The sequence below is a fragment of the Chiloscyllium plagiosum genome, unplaced genomic scaffold (assembly GCF_037043375.1).
Source record: "Chiloscyllium plagiosum isolate Xiang-an unplaced genomic scaffold, Cpla_swu_hap1 HiC_scaffold_1, whole genome shotgun sequence".
Taxonomy (NCBI): domain Eukaryota; kingdom Metazoa; phylum Chordata; class Chondrichthyes; order Orectolobiformes; family Hemiscylliidae; genus Chiloscyllium; species Chiloscyllium plagiosum.
In genome coordinates this window covers 74,252,141-74,271,482 of record NW_028270139.1, presented here as the reverse complement: position 1 = coordinate 74,271,482, position 19,342 = coordinate 74,252,141, and the positions used below count along the sequence as shown (strand labels likewise).

At 41.3% G+C, this 19,342-nt stretch overlaps 1 protein-coding gene across 3 annotated transcripts in view; it reads right to left on the bottom strand.

The window, feature by feature from the left end:
• Positions 1–421: 421 nt before the first annotated feature.
• Positions 422–19,342, bottom strand: part of LOC122555690 (PGAP2-interacting protein-like) — a 166,171-nt gene continuing 147,250 nt past the window's right edge. For all 3 annotated transcript variants that reach the window (XM_087988008.1, XM_043701718.2, XM_087988013.1), the window contains 2 exons: positions 16,580–16,735; positions 422–1,661 (listed from right to left, as the gene is read on the bottom strand). In XM_087988008.1, coding sequence (XP_087844134.1) covers positions 1,553–1,661; positions 16,580–16,735 — 265 coding nt within the window. In that variant the 3' untranslated portion in view covers positions 422–1,552. The remainder of the gene's footprint in view (positions 1,662–16,579; positions 16,736–19,342) is intronic.

The window sequence follows — 19,342 nt, the reverse complement described above, 5'->3', positions numbered from 1 at the left end:
AAGACAACAAGGAAAACTAATGTCATTTACAAAATACCTTGCAAGAATTGTAACAAACACTGCATTGGACAAACAGGCAGAAAACTAGCCACCAGGATACATGAACATCAACTAGCCACAAAAAGACATGATCCATTCTAACTAGTATCCTTACATACAGATGAGGAAGGACACCACTTCGACTGAGACAACACATCCATCCTAGGACAAGCCAAACAGAGACACACAGAATTCCTAGAAGCATGGCAATTCCAACTGGAACTCTATGAACAAACACATTGACTTGGATCTCATTTACCACCCCCTGAGAAAAAGAACAGGAAATGAAATGATGTCACCACAAGAAATGGTATCACCAACCCAAGGAAACCTAAACACATAAATAGAAAGCGGGCCATACCACGAGTGCTTCGTCCAGAGGCTCACTGATGAGGTTACCTAGTGTGGTGACGAAACGTCCGAAAACGAACCTTCCCACTCAGTGAGCAAACCTACACCCAGAACCTCAACCTGAGCTACAAATCTTTTCAAAACTCACTATGTGACACCTTATTACTTTTTACATTTTTTGCGAATTGCTCTGTCTTTTCAGCAGTACTGAAGTTCTGTGCTAGCAAACAGCTATCATTACGTTGACCTAATTGCTTCCGTATTTATCTTGTAACACATTCTTCACCAACCTATTCCTAACCCAAATGTTTTAAACTAGTCATTGAATCATTGTCAGTTGCCAGAAAACATGTCTGTTCATTACATCAGCTAGCAAATGGTAACTTGTGTAAGAAAGCAAGTATGAATGGGGAAAACATATAACTTACTTGATGTTCTGTCATCCCCAAGTTTTATAATTTCTTTTTCATGTCGGAGATGCACTCACACTTATTGAATTGCAGGGCTAGTCCAATGGCCAATGAACAGTACCACAAAAGGACTTGACGTGAATAATAATTCTGCTGTAGGCAAGTCTAAATCCTATTTTTACTCGTACTTATGAATTCACTTCCACCAAGAGTGAGAAGATCAGTAGCCAGCATTCTTGATGTAATTGATCATTACAACATTATATTTAAGGAATAATTTCAACCACTGCCATCACTTTGCATTATACAATCTGCTTCCAATGAAATATGGATATCAAACAAGACTGAACTTCTCCCTTCAGTAAAGTGAATAAATTTCCAACAACAAGTAGCTGGTGTGTATCTCATTAGCATCAAATTTGAGGGTTTTAAAAATAGAGAAAATTGGAAGTTAAATGCAACTTAATAGTTTCTAAGTTGCTGGGATCGTAAAGTCCTATCCAGAAAAGGAACAAAAGAAGAATCCATAAAGACCCTAAAGTTATCCCAGTTTTTTAAAATTTGCACAAGTTTGTAATAGATGTTGTAGAATTGATGATGTAGGTCTTTTCTGGTCATGCGCTTTCTAATGTTTTAGCCACCATACAATACCATCCTTAATAAAGTCAAAACACATCTTGTAGTAATAGTCCATAGTTTCAAATAATATGTACTACGATATGCATAACATCAGAATATTGCTATTACTGAAATCACATTTTAATTTTTTCTTCTTTATTATGCTGGAGGAAATACTTTGGTGTATTCATGTGAAAGTGGTGAATGTGTTTGCTGTTGTGTCCAATCATAAACGATCCAAAACTAGAAACAAAAGTAACAAAAATATTATTTCAGCATATTGTCTCAGAAACCATCCAACATCTGTCACGAGGTGGCCATTGTTTAATAGGCTACATTCGTACAGGAATATCTCATTAACAGATATGATAAGTTACCAAATATTCTCTTTGCTTTATTTTGTTTGTTAATTGATTGAATTGCATATCTGTACTTTGTCCCCTTTTCTTCTCAATCCCATTTAGATACTTCCTTCCCAATGAGTAAGTGGTCTTTTTCATCTGATTGTTTCTGGGGAAGGTAGGACCTGTAAAGGTGGGATCTCATGCAACTGAACCAGAATGAGACCAACATCCTGGCAGGATATTGGGAGGAGTTTAAAGTAGTTGTCAGAGGTAGGGAACACAACATGCCTTCGAAAAGGAACCGAGGCAGAGGAAGATCACATCACATCACAATATGTGACCATACTGTGTCTCAAGCAGTAAGGCAAAGGTGGAGAGCCTCACTTTTAATGTTCAGAGTAAAGCAAATGGGTGAAGGGCATGCATTGCATGTGGAATTATCATATTGTTAATATCACAGAGTCATGGTTGAGGGAGGGGTGGGACTGATAATTCAACATTCTGGAGTAGAAACTTCAGGTGAAATAGAAATGGGTGTAAATGAGAAGGTGGTGCTGCTTTATTAATTAAAGAGTCAGTTTCTGCAATATGGAGGATGTTAAATGAAGCCTTATGGGTAGAGCTTAGGAACAAAATAGGGGCAGTCACACTGTTAGGAGTGTATTGTAGGCCTCCAACAGCAGGCAATTGAGGAGCAAATACATAGTCAATTTACTGAGGTATATAAAGATAGTAATAGGGTACGGGCAGTCCCCAGGTTTCAGAAGGGTTCTGCTCCTGAGTCTGACGCAAGCTGATTTTTTTACAATTTGGAACACAATACAGGACAACATAAAGCAGCTGTTTATAAGTACAGAAAACATTTGTATGTCAGTTATTTAAAATTATACCATATGGGATTGTGTTCATAAGCTGAATATTCGTATTGCGGGGACCTCTAGTAATTAGAGTCACACAGTTGTACGGCATGGAAACACACCCTTCCACTCAACTCGTCCATGCCAACCAGATATCCTAAATTAGTCTTGTCCATTTGCTAGCATTTGTCCATATCCCTCTAAACCCTTCTGTTCATATACCCATCCAGATGCCATTTAAATGTTATTATTGTACCAGTCTCCACCACTTCCTCCAGCAGCTCATTCCACACACACCACCCTCTATGTAAAAAAAAATGCCTCTTAGGTCCTGTTTAAATCCTCCCCCTCTTATCTTAAACCGATGACCTTTAGTTCTAGACTTGCCCCACCCCAGGGAAAAGACCTAGGCTGTTCATCTTATCTAATCCCCTCATGATTTTATGAACCTCTATAAGATCACCCCTCAATCTCTGATGCTCCAGGGAAAAGAGCCCCAGCCTATTCAACCCTCGCTATAGCTCCAACCCTCCAACCCTGGCAACATCCTTGTAAATCCGGAGACCAGAATTGATCACAATATTCCAAAAGTGACCTAACCAATGTCTTATACAACTGCAACATGACCTCTCAACTCCTACATTCAATATGTAGGAGTTTCAATGCACTGACCAATAAAGGCAGAATATCTAATACCTTCTTCACTATCCTTTCTGCCTGCGACCCTACTTTCAAGGAACTGTGAACCTGCACTCCAAGGTCTCAGTTCAGCAGCACTCTCCAGGACCTTACTATTAAGTGTATAAGTCCTGCCCTGATTTGCCTTTCTAAAATGCAGCAACTCACATTTATCGAAGTTGAACACCACCTGCCACTCCTTGGCCCATTGATCAAAATGTCATTGTACTCCGAGGTAACTTTCTTCACTGTCCACGACACCACCAATTTTGGTGTCTTCTGCAAACTTACTAATCATACCTCTTATGTTCACATCCAAATCATTTATATAAATGACCAAAATCAGTGGACCCAGATCCAATATTTCAACTACCCCAATATTAATTTGGATAATCATACTTTATAAAGTGTAGAATAGGCAGGTTTTATAAATTATACAGGAAAGCCTTTTATGTAGATGGTTGAACAAGGAGCAGTGCAATGCTATACCCAGTTCTGGGGAACAAAGCGAGACAGGTTTTTGAAGTTGCAGTGGGCAAGCATATTAATGATTGAGACATGACACCATACATTTTAAATTTATTCTGGAAATGGAAGATGTCTATTTCAAAAACAAGTTTTGGATTGGCAGAAGGCAATTTTTATCAAACTAAGGCAGGATATACCCAAAGACCTGAGGGTAAATTTACTTCAGAATGGTGGGAGGTGTTCAAAAAGGTATTGGGGAGAGAACAGGCCCAACCAAAAATATAGGAGTAAAAAGCCAAGAGAACCAAAATTCAGCATAGGATAAAAAGGAAAAGAGTGACATATGAGATGCAAAGCGAGCAAAACCATAGACACCCTGGAGTACTGAAAATGTAAGGGAAACTTAAGAAAGCAATTAGGAGAACAAAAAAGGGGCATAAAGAAAGATTAGACAGAATCCCAAGATACTCTACAAGTAAACCAAGGGAAAGAGAATAACCAGAGAAAGTGTAGGGCGTGAGGGGGACAAAAGGGTAAATCTTTGTGGAGCTGAAGGATGCTGGTAGTGTTTAAATGAGTACTTCAGATCTCTCTTTAGTCAGGAGGAGGAGGATATAGGTACTGAATTTGAAAAAGTGATGGACTCTGAGATTCTTGAGCAGTTTGATATAGGGAGCAAGGAAGTATTGGAGTAAGTGGATTTAAAAGTGGACAAAACCCCAGGTTTTGGCAAGTTGTATCCCAGGCTGCTGTGGGAGACAAGAGGAAATCACAAGGACCCAGGTCCAAATTTTTAATTGCTCTCTGGCCACAGGAGAGGTTTAAGAGGACTGTAGGACAGCTAATGCAGTTCAGCTTTTCAAGAAGTGTGATAGACATGGTTCAGTGGTTAGCACTGCTGCCTCACAACTCCAGAGGTCCTGATTTGGAGAGCTCTCAGGAGTCAGGAGATACAGTATTTCCTTCCTTTAGATAAGGGGACTGAAACTATATATAATGCTCCAGTTGATGCCTCACCAAGTCACTATACAACATCAGCAAGATATCTTTACTCCTGCATTCAATCACCTTGGAATGATTATCAACATACCATTTGCCTTGTTGATTGCTCAGTACATACAATCATAGAGCTGTACAGTATGGAAACAGACCCTTCAGTCCAACTTATCCATGTTGACAGATATCCTAAATTAATCTAGTTACATTTGCCAACACTTTGTCCATATCCCTGTAAACGTCTCCGATTAATATACCCATCCAGATGCCTTTTAAATGTTGTATTAGTACCAGCCTCCACCACTTCTTCTGGCAGTTCATTCCATTCTGGCAGCTCATTTCATATACATATCACTCTCTGCTTGTAAAAGTTGCCCCTTAGGTCCCTTTCAAATGTTTCACCTTCAAACTATCCCCTCTGGTTCTGGGCTCTGGTATCTTCAGGAAAAGGCCTTGGTTATTATGCTATCTATGCCCCTCGTGGCTTTATAAACTCTGATAAGATCACCTCTCAGTCTCCAATGTAGGAAAATTAGCCGCAGCCTATTCAGCCTCTCCCTATAACTCAAATTCTCCAATCCTGGCAACATCCGTCTAAGTCTTTTCTGAACTGTTTATAAAGTTTCACAACATCCTTCTGGTAGGAGGGAGACCAGAATTACGCACAATATTCCAAAAGTGATCTAACCAATGTCCTCTATCCACAATATGACCTCCCAACTCCTATACTCAATGCACTGACCAATAAAGGCAAGCATACCAAACTGTCCTGTCTACAGAGGAACCTCGATTATCCAAATACCAATTATCCGAAAATCGGATTATCCGAAGGAGATCTCCAGGTCCCAATGGAAACATTACATCAAAGACGTGTTTCCAACAGTGATTAAACAAGCACCATCTCCAAATGACTGATTGCCTGCCTTCTCTCTCTCTCTCTCCCTCCCCACACTTTTCCTGGAGTTCTACACTGGGGTATACCCCTAAATTGCCCCTTCCCCAGATAATCTCTCCAACATTGTCCTGTAAAGGTCAAAGGTGGAACCTGTAAAAAAAGTTGTGTGTTTGTGGCTGTGTGCGCGCACGCTATTTGGAAACTTACCCCACAAAGGCAGCAGCAGTGTTATTGTTGGTTTCCAGTCTGCCTATCCCAGAGAGGGGGCGGGGGGGTGGGGTGTTGGACATGGGGGGGTGGTGTTGCACGGTTTTGGGGGGAGCAGTGTTGCACGGGGTTGGGGCAGGAGACGGGGTTGGGGGCGGGGGGGGCAGTGTTGCACAGGGTTGAGGGCGGTGTTGCATGGGGTGGGGACGGGGGCAGTTTTGCACGGGATTGGGGGCAGGGGGTGGTGTTGAATGGGGTTGGGGGCAGTGGATGGGTGTTGAACGGGGTTAGGGGCGGGGCCTTACACACTGTGCTGCTGCAGTCTCCTGAAAGAGGAGCAGACTTTAAAAACTCCAAGCCCCAGAGGAAAGGCATTTAATCGATTAACCGAATAATCAATTATCCGAACGAAATAATGTCCGCCCATCACGTTCGGATAATCGAGGTTCCCCCATATCTGTTATTTTACTTTCAAAGAACTATGAACCTGCACTCCAAGGTCTCCTTGTTTCGCAACACTCCCCAGGACCTTACCATTAAGTATATAAGTCCCGGCTTGATTTGCCTTTTCAAAATGTAGCATCTCACATTTATCTAAATTAAACTCCATCTGCCACTCCTCAGCCCAATGGCCCATCTGATCAAGATCCCATTGTACTCTGAGGTAAACTTCTACGCTGTCCACTACACTGCCAATTTTGGTGTCATCTGCGCATTTACTAACCATACCTCCTAGGTTCATATCTATATCATTTACATAAATGGCAAAAAAATTTGGCCCGAGCACAAATCCTTTTGGCACACCGCCAGTCTCTAAACCAATCCTCTATTACCACCCTCTGTCTCTTACCTTCAAGCCAGTTCTGTATCCAAATGGCTAGTTCTCTCTGTATTCTGTGATCTAACCTTGCTAACCAGTCTACCATGCAGAACCCTTGAAAACACGTTATTGAAGTCCATATTGAAAATGTCCACCACTCTGCCTTCTTCAATCTTCATCATTACTTCTCCAAACAACTCAATTAAGTCAAACACATCTGCATACTAGCTTTTATTCCTTTATGGATAAAGGACATACAGAACAGTTTGGACACTGACATTCCTAACCTGTTACCATTTAAGAAATATTCTATCTTTCTGAATTTTTCTGTCAAAGTGAGAAACCTTTCACTTCGTTACACTAGGCTTAAACTTGATGGTTTTTTGCCTAAGTATGAGTTGCCACTGGGTTTGGTGGAGTGATCCTCTCCACGTGGCCAAAAGGGTATTCTTGCTGTATTTACCAATCTCATTGCATTAATTCTCACGTCAACCCTTACAGCGAGTATCACGTCTGATCTCTACCTCATCTTACCATATGTAGTTCCTACAGCAACACACCACCCACTGGGTTTCTGGGAATTGACGAATATCCCCACCATCACTGCTATATTTAAAAGGCTGTTGTGCACATGGACAACCACTATCAGTCTGGAGCTGCCCTATACAGTTCCTGACATTTGCCTCAGACAGAGGAAAATCAATGCCCTGTTTTGAGAACATGGTTCTGAAGCCCCTGCTTTTCCTTTTCCCCAAGGAAAACAGAGCATGTCAGCCTGTTCCAAAATGACAGCTGGGTCAGTGGAGTCTGCCATCTGGAGGAATGCACCACACTGTTAAAAGAAGGACAGTGTCCTTCTCCACAATACCAGCATTAAGTGTGATCTGGTGGAGCTGGTGTTGGACTGGGGTGGACAAAGTTACAAATCACACAGCACAAGGTTATAGTCCAACAGGTTTGTTTGGAAGCATTAGCTTTCAGAGCACTGCTCCTCCTTCAGGTGGTTGTGTAGCATAAATCACAAAATTTATAGCAAAAGATTATAGTGCCATGCAAGTAAACAGATATATTTAACAAACCTCGATTGCTGTCATGTCTTTCATCTTTTAGAATGGGTTACAGGTTTCGATTCATTACTATGTAAATCCCAAAACTTATTTTAAGTCACATTCTCAAGATAAGTCAAGGTTTTGTATAAAAAAAGGTGACATCTCAGCTCAAAGATGCATTAAAGGTGAGAGGTCAGAGTCTGTCTGTATCCCATTCTAATCCAGTCTAGTTTTATTTCCAAAGTGGAATTTACAAAATATTACATGGATTGACTATCTGCATTGACTGCCTAACGGTTGTGTATTTTTTGAGAAAAATAGAATGTATCTCTAAATATAATTCTGCAAATACAAATTCACCCCATAAACTAATACGTGTGTGCGTGTGCAGGAGATGGGGTGAAACATGTGTTCATGTGCAGGAGATGGTGGGAGGGGGAAGGGAGAGAGAGGGGGAGAGTGTGTGACTGAGTGAATGTATGAATGCGAGTGTGTGCATGTGTGGGTGCATGTGAGAGAGCACGTGTTTGTGTGTGTGCAAGCTTGGTAAAGTGTGAGTGTGAGAGAGAGCATGTAAGTATGGGGGATCTATGTGTGCATGTATGAGAGAGGGTCTGCGTGGGTGTATGAGTATATAAGAGTGTGTGTGTATATATACAGTGTAGTGGGGTCACCTGTAGTGTGACTTGAATCCAAGGTCCCGATTGAGGCCATCCTCACAGGTACTGAACTTGGCTATCAGCTTCTACTCGGCCACTTTGCATTGTTTCCGCTCCTGAAGTCCACCTTGGAGGATGGTCACCCGAAGATCCGAAGCCGAATAACCCTGACCGCTGAAGTGTTCCCCGGCTGGGAGGCAACGCCCCTGTCTGATGATTGTTGTGCACAGCCCATTCATCTTTTTTCATAGCGTCTGCTTGGTCTCGCCAATGTACCATGACGCAGGACAACCTTGCCCACAGCCTATGAGATAGATAATGTACCTGCCACATACATGGTGGGCTGTGTTCCCACTTTCGCCCTCTGACCTTCGGGTGACCATCCTCCAAAATGGACTTCAGGACAGGCAACAATGCGAAGTGGCCAAGCAGAGGCTGATAACTGAGTTCGGTACCCAAGAAAATGGCGTCAATCGGGACCTTGGATTCATGTCACACTACAGGTGACCCCACTACACACACACTCTCACATACACACTTGCGCAGACCCTCTCTCATACACTTACGCATACACACCCCACACTCACACCCACACACGCACCCTTTCACAGGCTTATGCCTATCACACTCACACACTTTACCAAGCTTGCACACAAACACACATACTCACATGCACTCACACTTGCATATTCACATTCACAGACACTCTCTCTTTCTCTCTCACTCTCTCCTGCATGCGCACACACATGTATGTCTATGGGGTGAATTTGTATAGCAGAATTATATTGATACATTGTATTCTGTACAAAAAATACACATCCTGTAGGCAATCAATGCAGATAGTCAATCCATATAATATTTTGTAAATTCCACTTTGGAAACAGAACCAGTCTGAGTCAAGATTGGGATACAGACAGACTCTGACCTCACACCTTTAATACATTGTCTGAGCTGAGATGTCAACTTTTTTCTTTATAAAACAATGACTTATCTTGAGAATGTGACTTAAAATAAGTTCTGGGATTTACATATTAATGAACCGAAACCTGTAACCCATTCTAACAGATGAAAGACATAACAGCAATCTAGGTTTGTTAAATAGACCAGTTTACTTGCATGACAGTATAATCTTTTGCTATAAATTATGTCTTATGGTCCTCCTACACAACCACCCAAAGAAGGAGCAGTGCTCTGAGAGCTAGTGCTTCCAAATAAACCTGTTGGACTATAACCTGTTGTTCTGTGATTTGTCGCATTAAGTGTCACCATCTTCTCTCTGATACGTCATACTTATTCTATTCCTGCTACGGCATTGACTTCTCACTAAAGCTTATGCTCTACAATTCAATAATGCAGGCAACATCTCCCTCACTCATCCTCATCTACCCCATATCACAACACTCACTAAACATGCGTTCACTCTGTGATGCCTACTCAATCGCTCAGGACACTTCTATATCTGCACAAAAGGTAACAGCTGTGCCACCCATTTTTATCTTCCATAATACCTGCAACTTCTTAATCCAGAAACAAGCTAGCCCATAATGGGGCAGAAGGAGTCAAGACAGGTAGCGTGCTGTCCAGCATTTGGTTCATTATCCCTTACGAGAGAGTTTCTGACTCTGGATTGGTATATTTGACAGTTATTCATTTACTGTATCAGGATGGCTTGGTAACATAAGCCAGGTATCTATGGATAAGGGGGGACAATGTACAAAAACGTAATGCAAGGCAGGATCCAGACAAGCTCAAAGTGAGTGAGCACAATGATATTGAGCAAACAGCCCAGAGATATAGCCTAGTCCAATCCATGAACACAAAGTGCCCTTGCTGTAGCATCATAGTGGTATTTGCTGGTGCAGCTTGAGATGTAGCATTGAAGTGCAGAAGTGTCATGTCATCAGAGATGTGCCATGAAAGTTCTTAGTAGATGGCATACGTCATCCAATATCCATGTGACGGGTGTGTGACCAGTTTGTATGGAGAGTGCCCCAGAGATGTTAATGCCCAGTATCCAACATTGAGGGCAAAAGTGAGGACTGTAGATGCTGAAGATTAGAGTCAAGAGTGTGGTGCTGTAAAAGCACAGCAGGTCAGGTAGCATCCGAGGAGCAGGAAAATTGATATTTTGGGCAAAAGCCCTTCATCAGGAATCATGAGCTTTTGCCCGAAACGTCGATTTTCCTGCTCCCCGGATGCTGCCTGACTTGCTGTGCTTTTACAGCACCACTCTCTTGACTCCAACATGGAGGGGTCTTGTAGAGCCAGCATCAAGCTGAACACGCCAAAAGGCTGTTCTGGTTTTTATACTGAGGTTTTCCAGCAGCTAGTTTGCAATCAAAGAAGACCTAATTAGCCCTTTTGCTGCCTCCTTCCTCACCGTCCAAGCCCCAAATACATGATGTTGTACTTCTTTCAATCTAGGAGAAAGTGAGGACTGCAGATGCTGGAGATCAGAGCTTAAAAATGTGTTGCTGGAAAAGCGCAGCAGGTCAGGCAGCATCAAAGGAGAAGGAGAATCGACGTTTCGGGCATAAGCCCTTCTTCAGAAATCTGAAGAAGGGCTTATGCCCGAAACGTCAATTCTCCTTCTCCTTTGATGCTGCCTGACCTGCTGCGCTTTTCCAGCAACACATTTTTAAGCTTCTTTCAATCTAGTCTACTGTACTCACTGTTCACAAAACCATCTCCTCTACAATAGTGAGACCAACCACACAGCCCTTCATGCTGTTCTTAAGAATTACACTGACATAGCTGAAATGTCACTGGACTAGTAATCCAGAACAATGGGTTAATGTTCAATGGTAGGATTCAACTCCTACCATGGCATATTTGAAATTTAAATTCAATAAAATTCTGGAATAAAAAGCTAGTCTCACAGTGATGGTATAATTACTGTGGTCTTAAAAATCCATCTAGTTTACCCGTGTCCTTTAGGGAAGGAAATCTGAAATCATTATCAGGTCTGGACTACATGTGACCCCAGCAACATGGGTGACTTATAGCTTCCTCCGGGTAATTAGAATGGGCAATAAATGCTGGTTTAGCCAGTGATATCGATATCCCATGACGAAAGAAAATAATTTAAAAACAGCAAATATAATACCTTTTTTTCAAGCAATGAGGGACTATAGCAGGAAACTATAGACCTGACAGACTAGCATTCTATCATAGGGAAATTGCTAGATTCCATTGTTAGGGAGATATAACAGGATATTTAGAAAATCGACCATGTTTTAGATTTCTCGAGGAAGTAACAAGTAAGGTGGTTAAAGAGGAACCTGTGGATACGGTGTACTTGGCTTTTTTGATGATAAATTACATGCACAGGGTTGTAAAGTGTAACATATTAGAGTGGCTAAAGGATTAATTAGCTAGCAGGAGACAAAGAGTAGGCAAAACTGGTCTTTTTCTGATTGGCAAAGTGAGAATGGTCCTAAGGGAAGAGTACTAAACTGGGCCAAGACGAATTATATCAAAATTCAGCAGGAGCTGGGAAATGTGGATTGGAAGCAGCTATTTGAAGGGAAGTCCACATTTGATATGTGGGAGGATTTAAAGATAGTGCAGAATACGCGTGTCCCTTTGAAAACAAGGGATAGGAAAGGCAATATTCATGAACCATGGATGACAGGAAAATCGTGCGACTAGCCAAGAGGAAAAGGGAAGTGTACATAAGGTCCAGGCAGTGAAGAACAGAATGGGCCTTGGAGGAATATCGGAAGAGTAGGATCAGTCTTAAACGAGGAATCAAGTGGGGTAAAAGGAGTCATGAAATAACTTTAGCGAGTAGAATTAAGGAGAATCCCAAGGCCTTTTAATGATATATAAGAAGCAAGAGGGTAGTTAGAGAAAGAGTTGGTCCACTAAAGGTTAAGGAAGGAAGGTTGTGTGTCGAACCGAAGTAAATAGGTGAGATTCTCAATGATTACTTTGTATCGGTGTTAACTGAGGAGAGGGACATGATTAATGTTGAGATTAGAGATAGAAGTTTGTTTACTCTGGATCACATTAACATTAGGAGGGAAGATGTGTTGGGTAAAGGATATTAAGGTGGACAATTCTTCAGGACCAGATGGGATCTATCCCAGGTTGCTGAGGGAGGCAAGAAAGGAAATAGCTGGGGCCCTGACAGATAGTTTGTAGCATCCTTAAACACAGCTGAAGTGCCAGAGGACTGGAGGGTTGCTAATGTTGTCCCCCTGTACAACAAAGATAGTAGGGATATTCCAGGTAGCTACAGACCAGTGAGCCTGACGTCAGTGGTGGGAAAGTTGCTGGAGAAGGTACTGAGGGATAAAGAATGTGCTTATCAGTGAGAAGCAACGTGGTTTTGTGTGGAGGAGATCGTGCATAACCAACTTAATAGAGTTCTTTGAGGAAGTGACCAAGTTGATAGATGAAGGAAGGGTTGTAGATGTAATATACCTGGACTTTAGTAAGGCATTTGATAAGGTTCCCCATGGCAAACTAATGGAGTGAAGTCACATGGTTTTCTAGCTAGGTGGATAAAGAACTGGTTGAACAACAGGAGACAAACAGTAGTAGTTGAAGGGAGTTTCTTGAAATGGAGAAAGGTGACCAGTGGTGTTCCACAGAGATCAGTGCTGGGTCCACTTGTTTGTGATATACATAAATAATCTGAAAGAGGGCATTGTTGGTCTGATCAGTAAGTTTGCAGATGACACAAAGATTGGTGGAGTAGCAGAAAGCATAGGAGACAGTCATAATATACAGGAGAATATAGATAGACTGGAGAGTTGGGCAGACAAGTGGCAGAGTGGAGTTCAATCCGGGCAAATGTGAAGTCTAATTCTATAGTGAGCTATACTGTAAACGGAAGAGCCTTGGGAAAAGTTGATGAGCAGAGAGATCTGGCAGTTCAGGTCCATTGTACCCTGAAACTGGCTGCAAGGTGGATAGAGTGGTCAAGAAGGCATTTGGTATGCTTGCCTTCATCAGAGGGTATTTTGAGTTTAAGAGCTGGCAGGTCATGTTAAAATTATACAAGACTTTGGTTTGGCCGCATTTAGAATACTGTTTACAGTTCTGGTCGCCACATTACAAAAAGGATGTGGATGCTTTGGAGAGGGTACAGAGAAGGTTTACGAGGATGTTGCCTGGTATGGAAAATGCTAGCTATGAAGAGAGGTTGAGTAGGTTAGGATTGTTTTCATTAGAAAAAAGGAGATTGAGGGAGTCCTGATTGTGGTCTACAAAATCATGAAGGATATAGACAGAGATAACCTTTTTTCCCCAGAGTGAGGGATTCAATAACAAGAGGTCACGCATTCAAGGTGAGAGGTGAAAAGTTTAAGGGGATTACACGTGGCAAGTACTTTACACAGAAGGTGGTAGGTGCCTGGAATGTGTTGCCAGCAGAGGTAATAGAGGCAGGCACGGTAGATTCATTTAAGGTGTGTCTGTACAGATACATGAGTCGGTGGAGAGCAGAGGGATACAGATGCTTAGGAATTGGGCAATAGGTTGAGACAGTGCATTTGGATCAGCACAGGCTTGGAGGGCCGAAGGGCATGTTCCTGGGTTGTAAATTGTCCTTGTTCTTTCATTGTTCTTTGTAACAGATGAAGAGCCACAAGAACCTGAGCTGGGACCTGAACTATTATAATCCCTATTAATAATGTGAATCCAGGGACTGAATATATGGTAGCTACATTTGCTAATGACACTAAAATAGATAAGAGAATAATTTGAAAAAGGAATGTAGAGAATCTGTAAAGGCATCTTCATAGGTAGGTGAGTGGACAAAATAGTTGACAGATAGAGCACTATATGGGAAAAAATAAACTTGTACAGAATGTGGCGATGCTGTGGCTTTCAAGGGAGTATTTTGTCCTGTTTTTGTTTTTGAAGAGAGGCTGTAAGACTCTGAATTGTCTCTAAGGAAGTGATGCCATGGTTTTTGTTTTGAAATTGGAACAATGGGCGTGGGCAGCTCTTACAGACCAGGTTTTCTTGAATTTTTTTAGTTTTTATGTATAGCTTTAAGCAGAAGCTGTTGCAGTCTCAAAAGTGTTGGAAACTTTAGTGAATGTCTCATGGCCACTACTTTTCCTGAATTTTCTCTTGATGTTTTCCTCCTGGATTGGAGAACTGCATGTGAGAGTCTGTGTCTGAATTTTTCCTTTTTTATCACCAAGGAGTGTGTCTGTGGTAAATTACAACATTGGAACAGTTAATAGTTACCGCATCTAGTATTCTGTTAAGTTTCCAATAGAGTTCTAAATTCCTCTTTCTTTGGTTGTATTTTAACTATAGTTTTTAAATAAATTCTGTTTGGCTTAACTTCGAGTAGTTTGACCATTCACATTGCATCTGAGACACTTTGCATGTGCCTTTAAAGTAAGAAAAAGCTAGGGTCTAGGCTACCTTCTTAAAATAACTTTGAGGGGGTCTGGTTTGATCCATCACAAGAAGATTAGAAAAACAACATGGTATTTAGTGGAAAGTGATTGCAGGACTCAGTATTTCAAACGCATGTGCATGCCCTGGTATATGAATCACAACAAGGCTAATTTGCAGGTACAGCAAGTTAGGAGAAAGGTAAATAGCATTCTCAAAGATCCATCCCACCCTGGCAATGCTTTTCTACAACCTATCCCATCGGGGAGAAGATACAGAAGCCTGAACACCCACCCACACACACACACACACACACACACACACACCATCCGGTTTCGAAACAGTTTCTATTCTACTCTTGTTAGAATACTGAATGGACTCACAAACTCTTAGCATTTGCCTGTACCTATGTTTTTGTTTTGCCACTGTTTACCTATTATTTACTTATCTATGCTATTTAACTATATGATCTGCCTGTATTGCTCGCAAGACAAAGCTTTTCTCTGTGTCTCGGTACACGTGACAATAAATTCAATTTAATTCAGTTCGATTCAGAATAGTGGTACTTATATATGGGAATATGAGAGTATGGACATTCTTTTTCAACTGTGCAGGGTCTTGGTCAGATCACATCTGGGAATGTTGTGTGCAGTTTTAGTGTCCTCATTTGGAAAAAGATATAATTGCATTAGAAGCAGTTCAGAGATGGTTCACTTGACTCATACTTAGGGTGACAGGTTATTCTTTTGAAAACAGAATGAACAGTTTGAGCCTTTACCCACTGGTTTTTTGAAGTTAGCGGTCATCCTAGTGAAACATATGAGAGCCTGAGGTGGATGTTTCTTTGGGTTGGTGATGTCATTTGCTGTGGTGATGTCTTTCCTGTGGTGAAGTCACTTCCTCTTCCTTTTCTCAGGGGGTGGTAGATGGGGTCTAACTCGATGTGTTTGTTGGTAGAGTTCCAGTTGGAATGCCATGCTTCCAGGAATTCTCGTGCATGTCTTTGTTTGGCCTCTCTTAGGATGGATGTGTTGTCCCAGTCGAAATGGTGTCCTTCCTCATCAGCATGTAAGGATACTAGTGAGAGAGGGTCATGTCTTTTTGTGGCTAGTTGATGTTCATGTATCCTGGTGGCTAGTTTTCTGCCTCTTTGTCCAATGTAGTGTTTGTTACAGTTCTTGCACAGTATTACATTGGATAAATGGCAGAAAACCTGGAAGGACACCACAGTAAATAACATCACCACAGGAAATGACATCACCCACCCAAAGAAACCCAAAGATATAAATAGAAAGCAGGAATTACCAGCAGTGCTTCGCCTGAGGCCCACTGAAGATGTTACCTAGTAGGGTAACAAAACATCTGGAAATGAACCTTCCAGCTCAGCAAGCAAACTTATATCCAAAACCTCAACCTAACCTCCAAATCTTCTCAAAACTCACCACCCTGAGGTGGATCTGAATGGATGATCCTCTTGAAGAAGAGAAAGAGAACTAGGGGACACATTGAAGAACAAAATCTCTCAGTTTTAAGATGGAGATGAGGTGATTTCTCTTGTAACTCTGTGAATTCTCTTCCTGAGAATGTGGTGGAGGGTGGATCATTGAATATATTCAAGGCTAAACTTCGCAGATTTTTGATCGACCAGAATTATGAAACAAAGGTGGGAGACTGGAGTTGAGACGAGAATCAGATCAGCATGATCTTACTGAATGGCAGAGCAGAACAGGCTCAAAGGACCAATTGACCCACCCCTGCTCCTAAGTCACACCTTTCTCTTTCTCTGCCAGTCCCTTGCAATAATGCAATGTTGTCTGCTACTAACCTGGGGTTAAAATGAATTTCTTCAGGCACATTTTTAGGATCAGTTTCAATTCTACCATTATCTTCATAATGATTTTTGTCATCAGGAATCCGAAACTTTGCCAACTGGACTTCCGTATCACTCAGACCACCATGAGAAATGCGGGCATAGCCCAACCTAAATGAGAGATAAATATTTATTGGTGGATAAACCAAGAATACTTGTGCATTACTACAGCAGTCATCTCAGCAGGCAAATGCAGTGGAAATTTTTTTCTTAAAAAAAAGGAAGTTGATCCCCAGTATCAATGCTTTAACTGTATTTATCTGAATTGCAAAATCAATGCTATAACTTGTCTCTAGTTAGGACAAGAAAATATCTCAACTCTTAGCAAAAGCACAAACATGGATAACAATATATGGATCCTGAATCAGCAGGACCCAATTAAATCACTTAGAAAATTGTTTATTTAAGCTTTTCACAAGTTTAGAAATACTAATTCAATAAAGAATTATCACAAAAACATTTTCAAAAAAAAGTTTTCAAATGTAAATAAATAATTATATGTTCATCTTGATATTCACTATTATCATCATTTAAAGGTTAACAAAGTTACTAACATACTTACATTTTGGGAACTACACTTTTAGTGCCAAAATTTGGAAGGATCGTAAAATTTATTATGCATTTTGAAAGTTTAAGAGTTTTAACTCTCACACCTGGCTGTGGTGTCAAAGGATACATGAATATGGTATTGAAAGTAGTATATTTTGTATAAGGAATTTGGTCTGAAAGGATTAACTCAACGTTGAAATGGTTCCACTCACTGATAATATAAATATCTGTCCCTGGAGGAACTAGTCAGTTCTACTTGCTTGTTAGTTTACAACTGTATGGAATGGATGAAGTGTAGAATATGTTCTGAGTGACATGGGCTTGTGAAATTTGTGGCAGAATTCAATGAGAAGACCAGCAATGCCAATCATGACATCAGGAGCATCTTGTTGCATATTTTATGCTTTTCACAAGCAGAGTAGCGAGTTCCTTAGTAGGCAGCATTGAGGATTATTTCTTGTTAAACACTTCATTGACAACCCAACTTTTCTCCTGATATTCAGCTTTCTATCCTCCAAGACGAGCTAAACAGAGAGAAAACTTAACAAGGAACACAAAGTGGATATCCAGTGAATTCAGCTCACCAATTGCTCCAAACGACCACCATTTTGGACACTGAACACGAATATTTCAGGGCACAATCTATGATTATCAGCCATTTACATCTCATGTCCACAGGCACTGGTTACAGAAAGGTGCTGGCCTCTGAGAACATGCATGACGCTCTGCAAACCACTTCAAAGGTGTAGGTCAGCACTGGCAATGATCATTGCAATGCTGCAGCTCGGACACTGTGCAATCAGGGATATACACTTAGCTAGTATACTGGATCATTGCTGCATTTCTGGGCTCTTTGTCATAGAACACACTCACTCTGTGCTTACCTGCATGTTCACAGCATCCCTGCCTTGCTTTGTCTCTTTCCAGTCCAACTCCTCAACCAGAAATACGAGGCTAATATCACTTAAGGCTTGCCTTGATATTTATTACTGGTATAAAGGAAGGAAGCTTGTCATACTTGTCAGCAAACCTTGATCAAGTCAAGAGGGATAGACTTCACTCAGGAGGTACTGGCACAATCTTACTGAGCGGCTAGCTCTTTGGGAGCCAGTACAGACACAATGGGTTGAATGGCCTTCTGTGATGTACAATTTGCTGTTGAGTCCTTTCACAGATTTGCAACCATTCCAGACTCCAACATATAACAAGCTTGCCAAGATACCCACAATGAATTGGCGATGCTGAGTGAGGGGTACAAACTGCTAAATCCTTCTTCTAAAACATACTGTGTGTGTTTTGGACAAGTTCCTGGCTCACAATTTCTTATTGTGCTTTCACTCTGCTTCTGATATGTATTCACTTTTAAGGAGGCTGCACCATTTTAGGTGCCAGGTGTTGCAATCCTGGGTGAGCTTCTCCTCATTGAATTCCTCAGAGTGTCCTTGAAGTACTTAATATGACTGCCATAAGGGCACACCTCAGACCCAAGCTGCTTTGAGAAGATTCACTTTGGTGACTGAATGGCGAGTATTATGTCGGCATGACTAGCATAACTGAGTTGTGACTGTCAACCTGTTGTAGATGATTGGCACGTTAGCTCAGGTATTTTGTTCTGCTATCTAATCTTCAAAAGCTTTCAAGACAGCTCAAGTCAAAGTGGTTGAGCTTTTTTTAGCAGAATGCTGATGCACAGTCTATATCTTATATTACAAGAGCAAAATAGGCAAGACTGGTGCTCTTTGGACTTTAAGGTTGATAAGCAGACTTGCTTTGTTCCCAAAAGCCGAATGTGTGAAAGTTGAGGAAGGCTATACTTGCGTTGGCAATCCATGTATGTGTCTCATTATTGACTCAGGCTCTGGCCACTGACTGGAATTTGGGAGTGAGAATGGGATTTCCTGGAGTACCATAGTCTGCTACCATTAGAAAGAAAGCTAACATTCAATCCACCATCAAAAGCCATCCAGCACCACACAACAGTCAATTTATCCATATTTAGAAGCGAAGATGGAACAAAATTCAGTCAACTTATCGTTACCAAAAGCCAGCTAACCATCCGCTCATCAGCTTGATAAATGTACTGGAATTCTTCAAGGATATAACTAGTAGAGTTGATCTGGGGGGAACCAGTGAATGTAGTTTATTTGGACTTCCAGTAAGCTTTCGAAA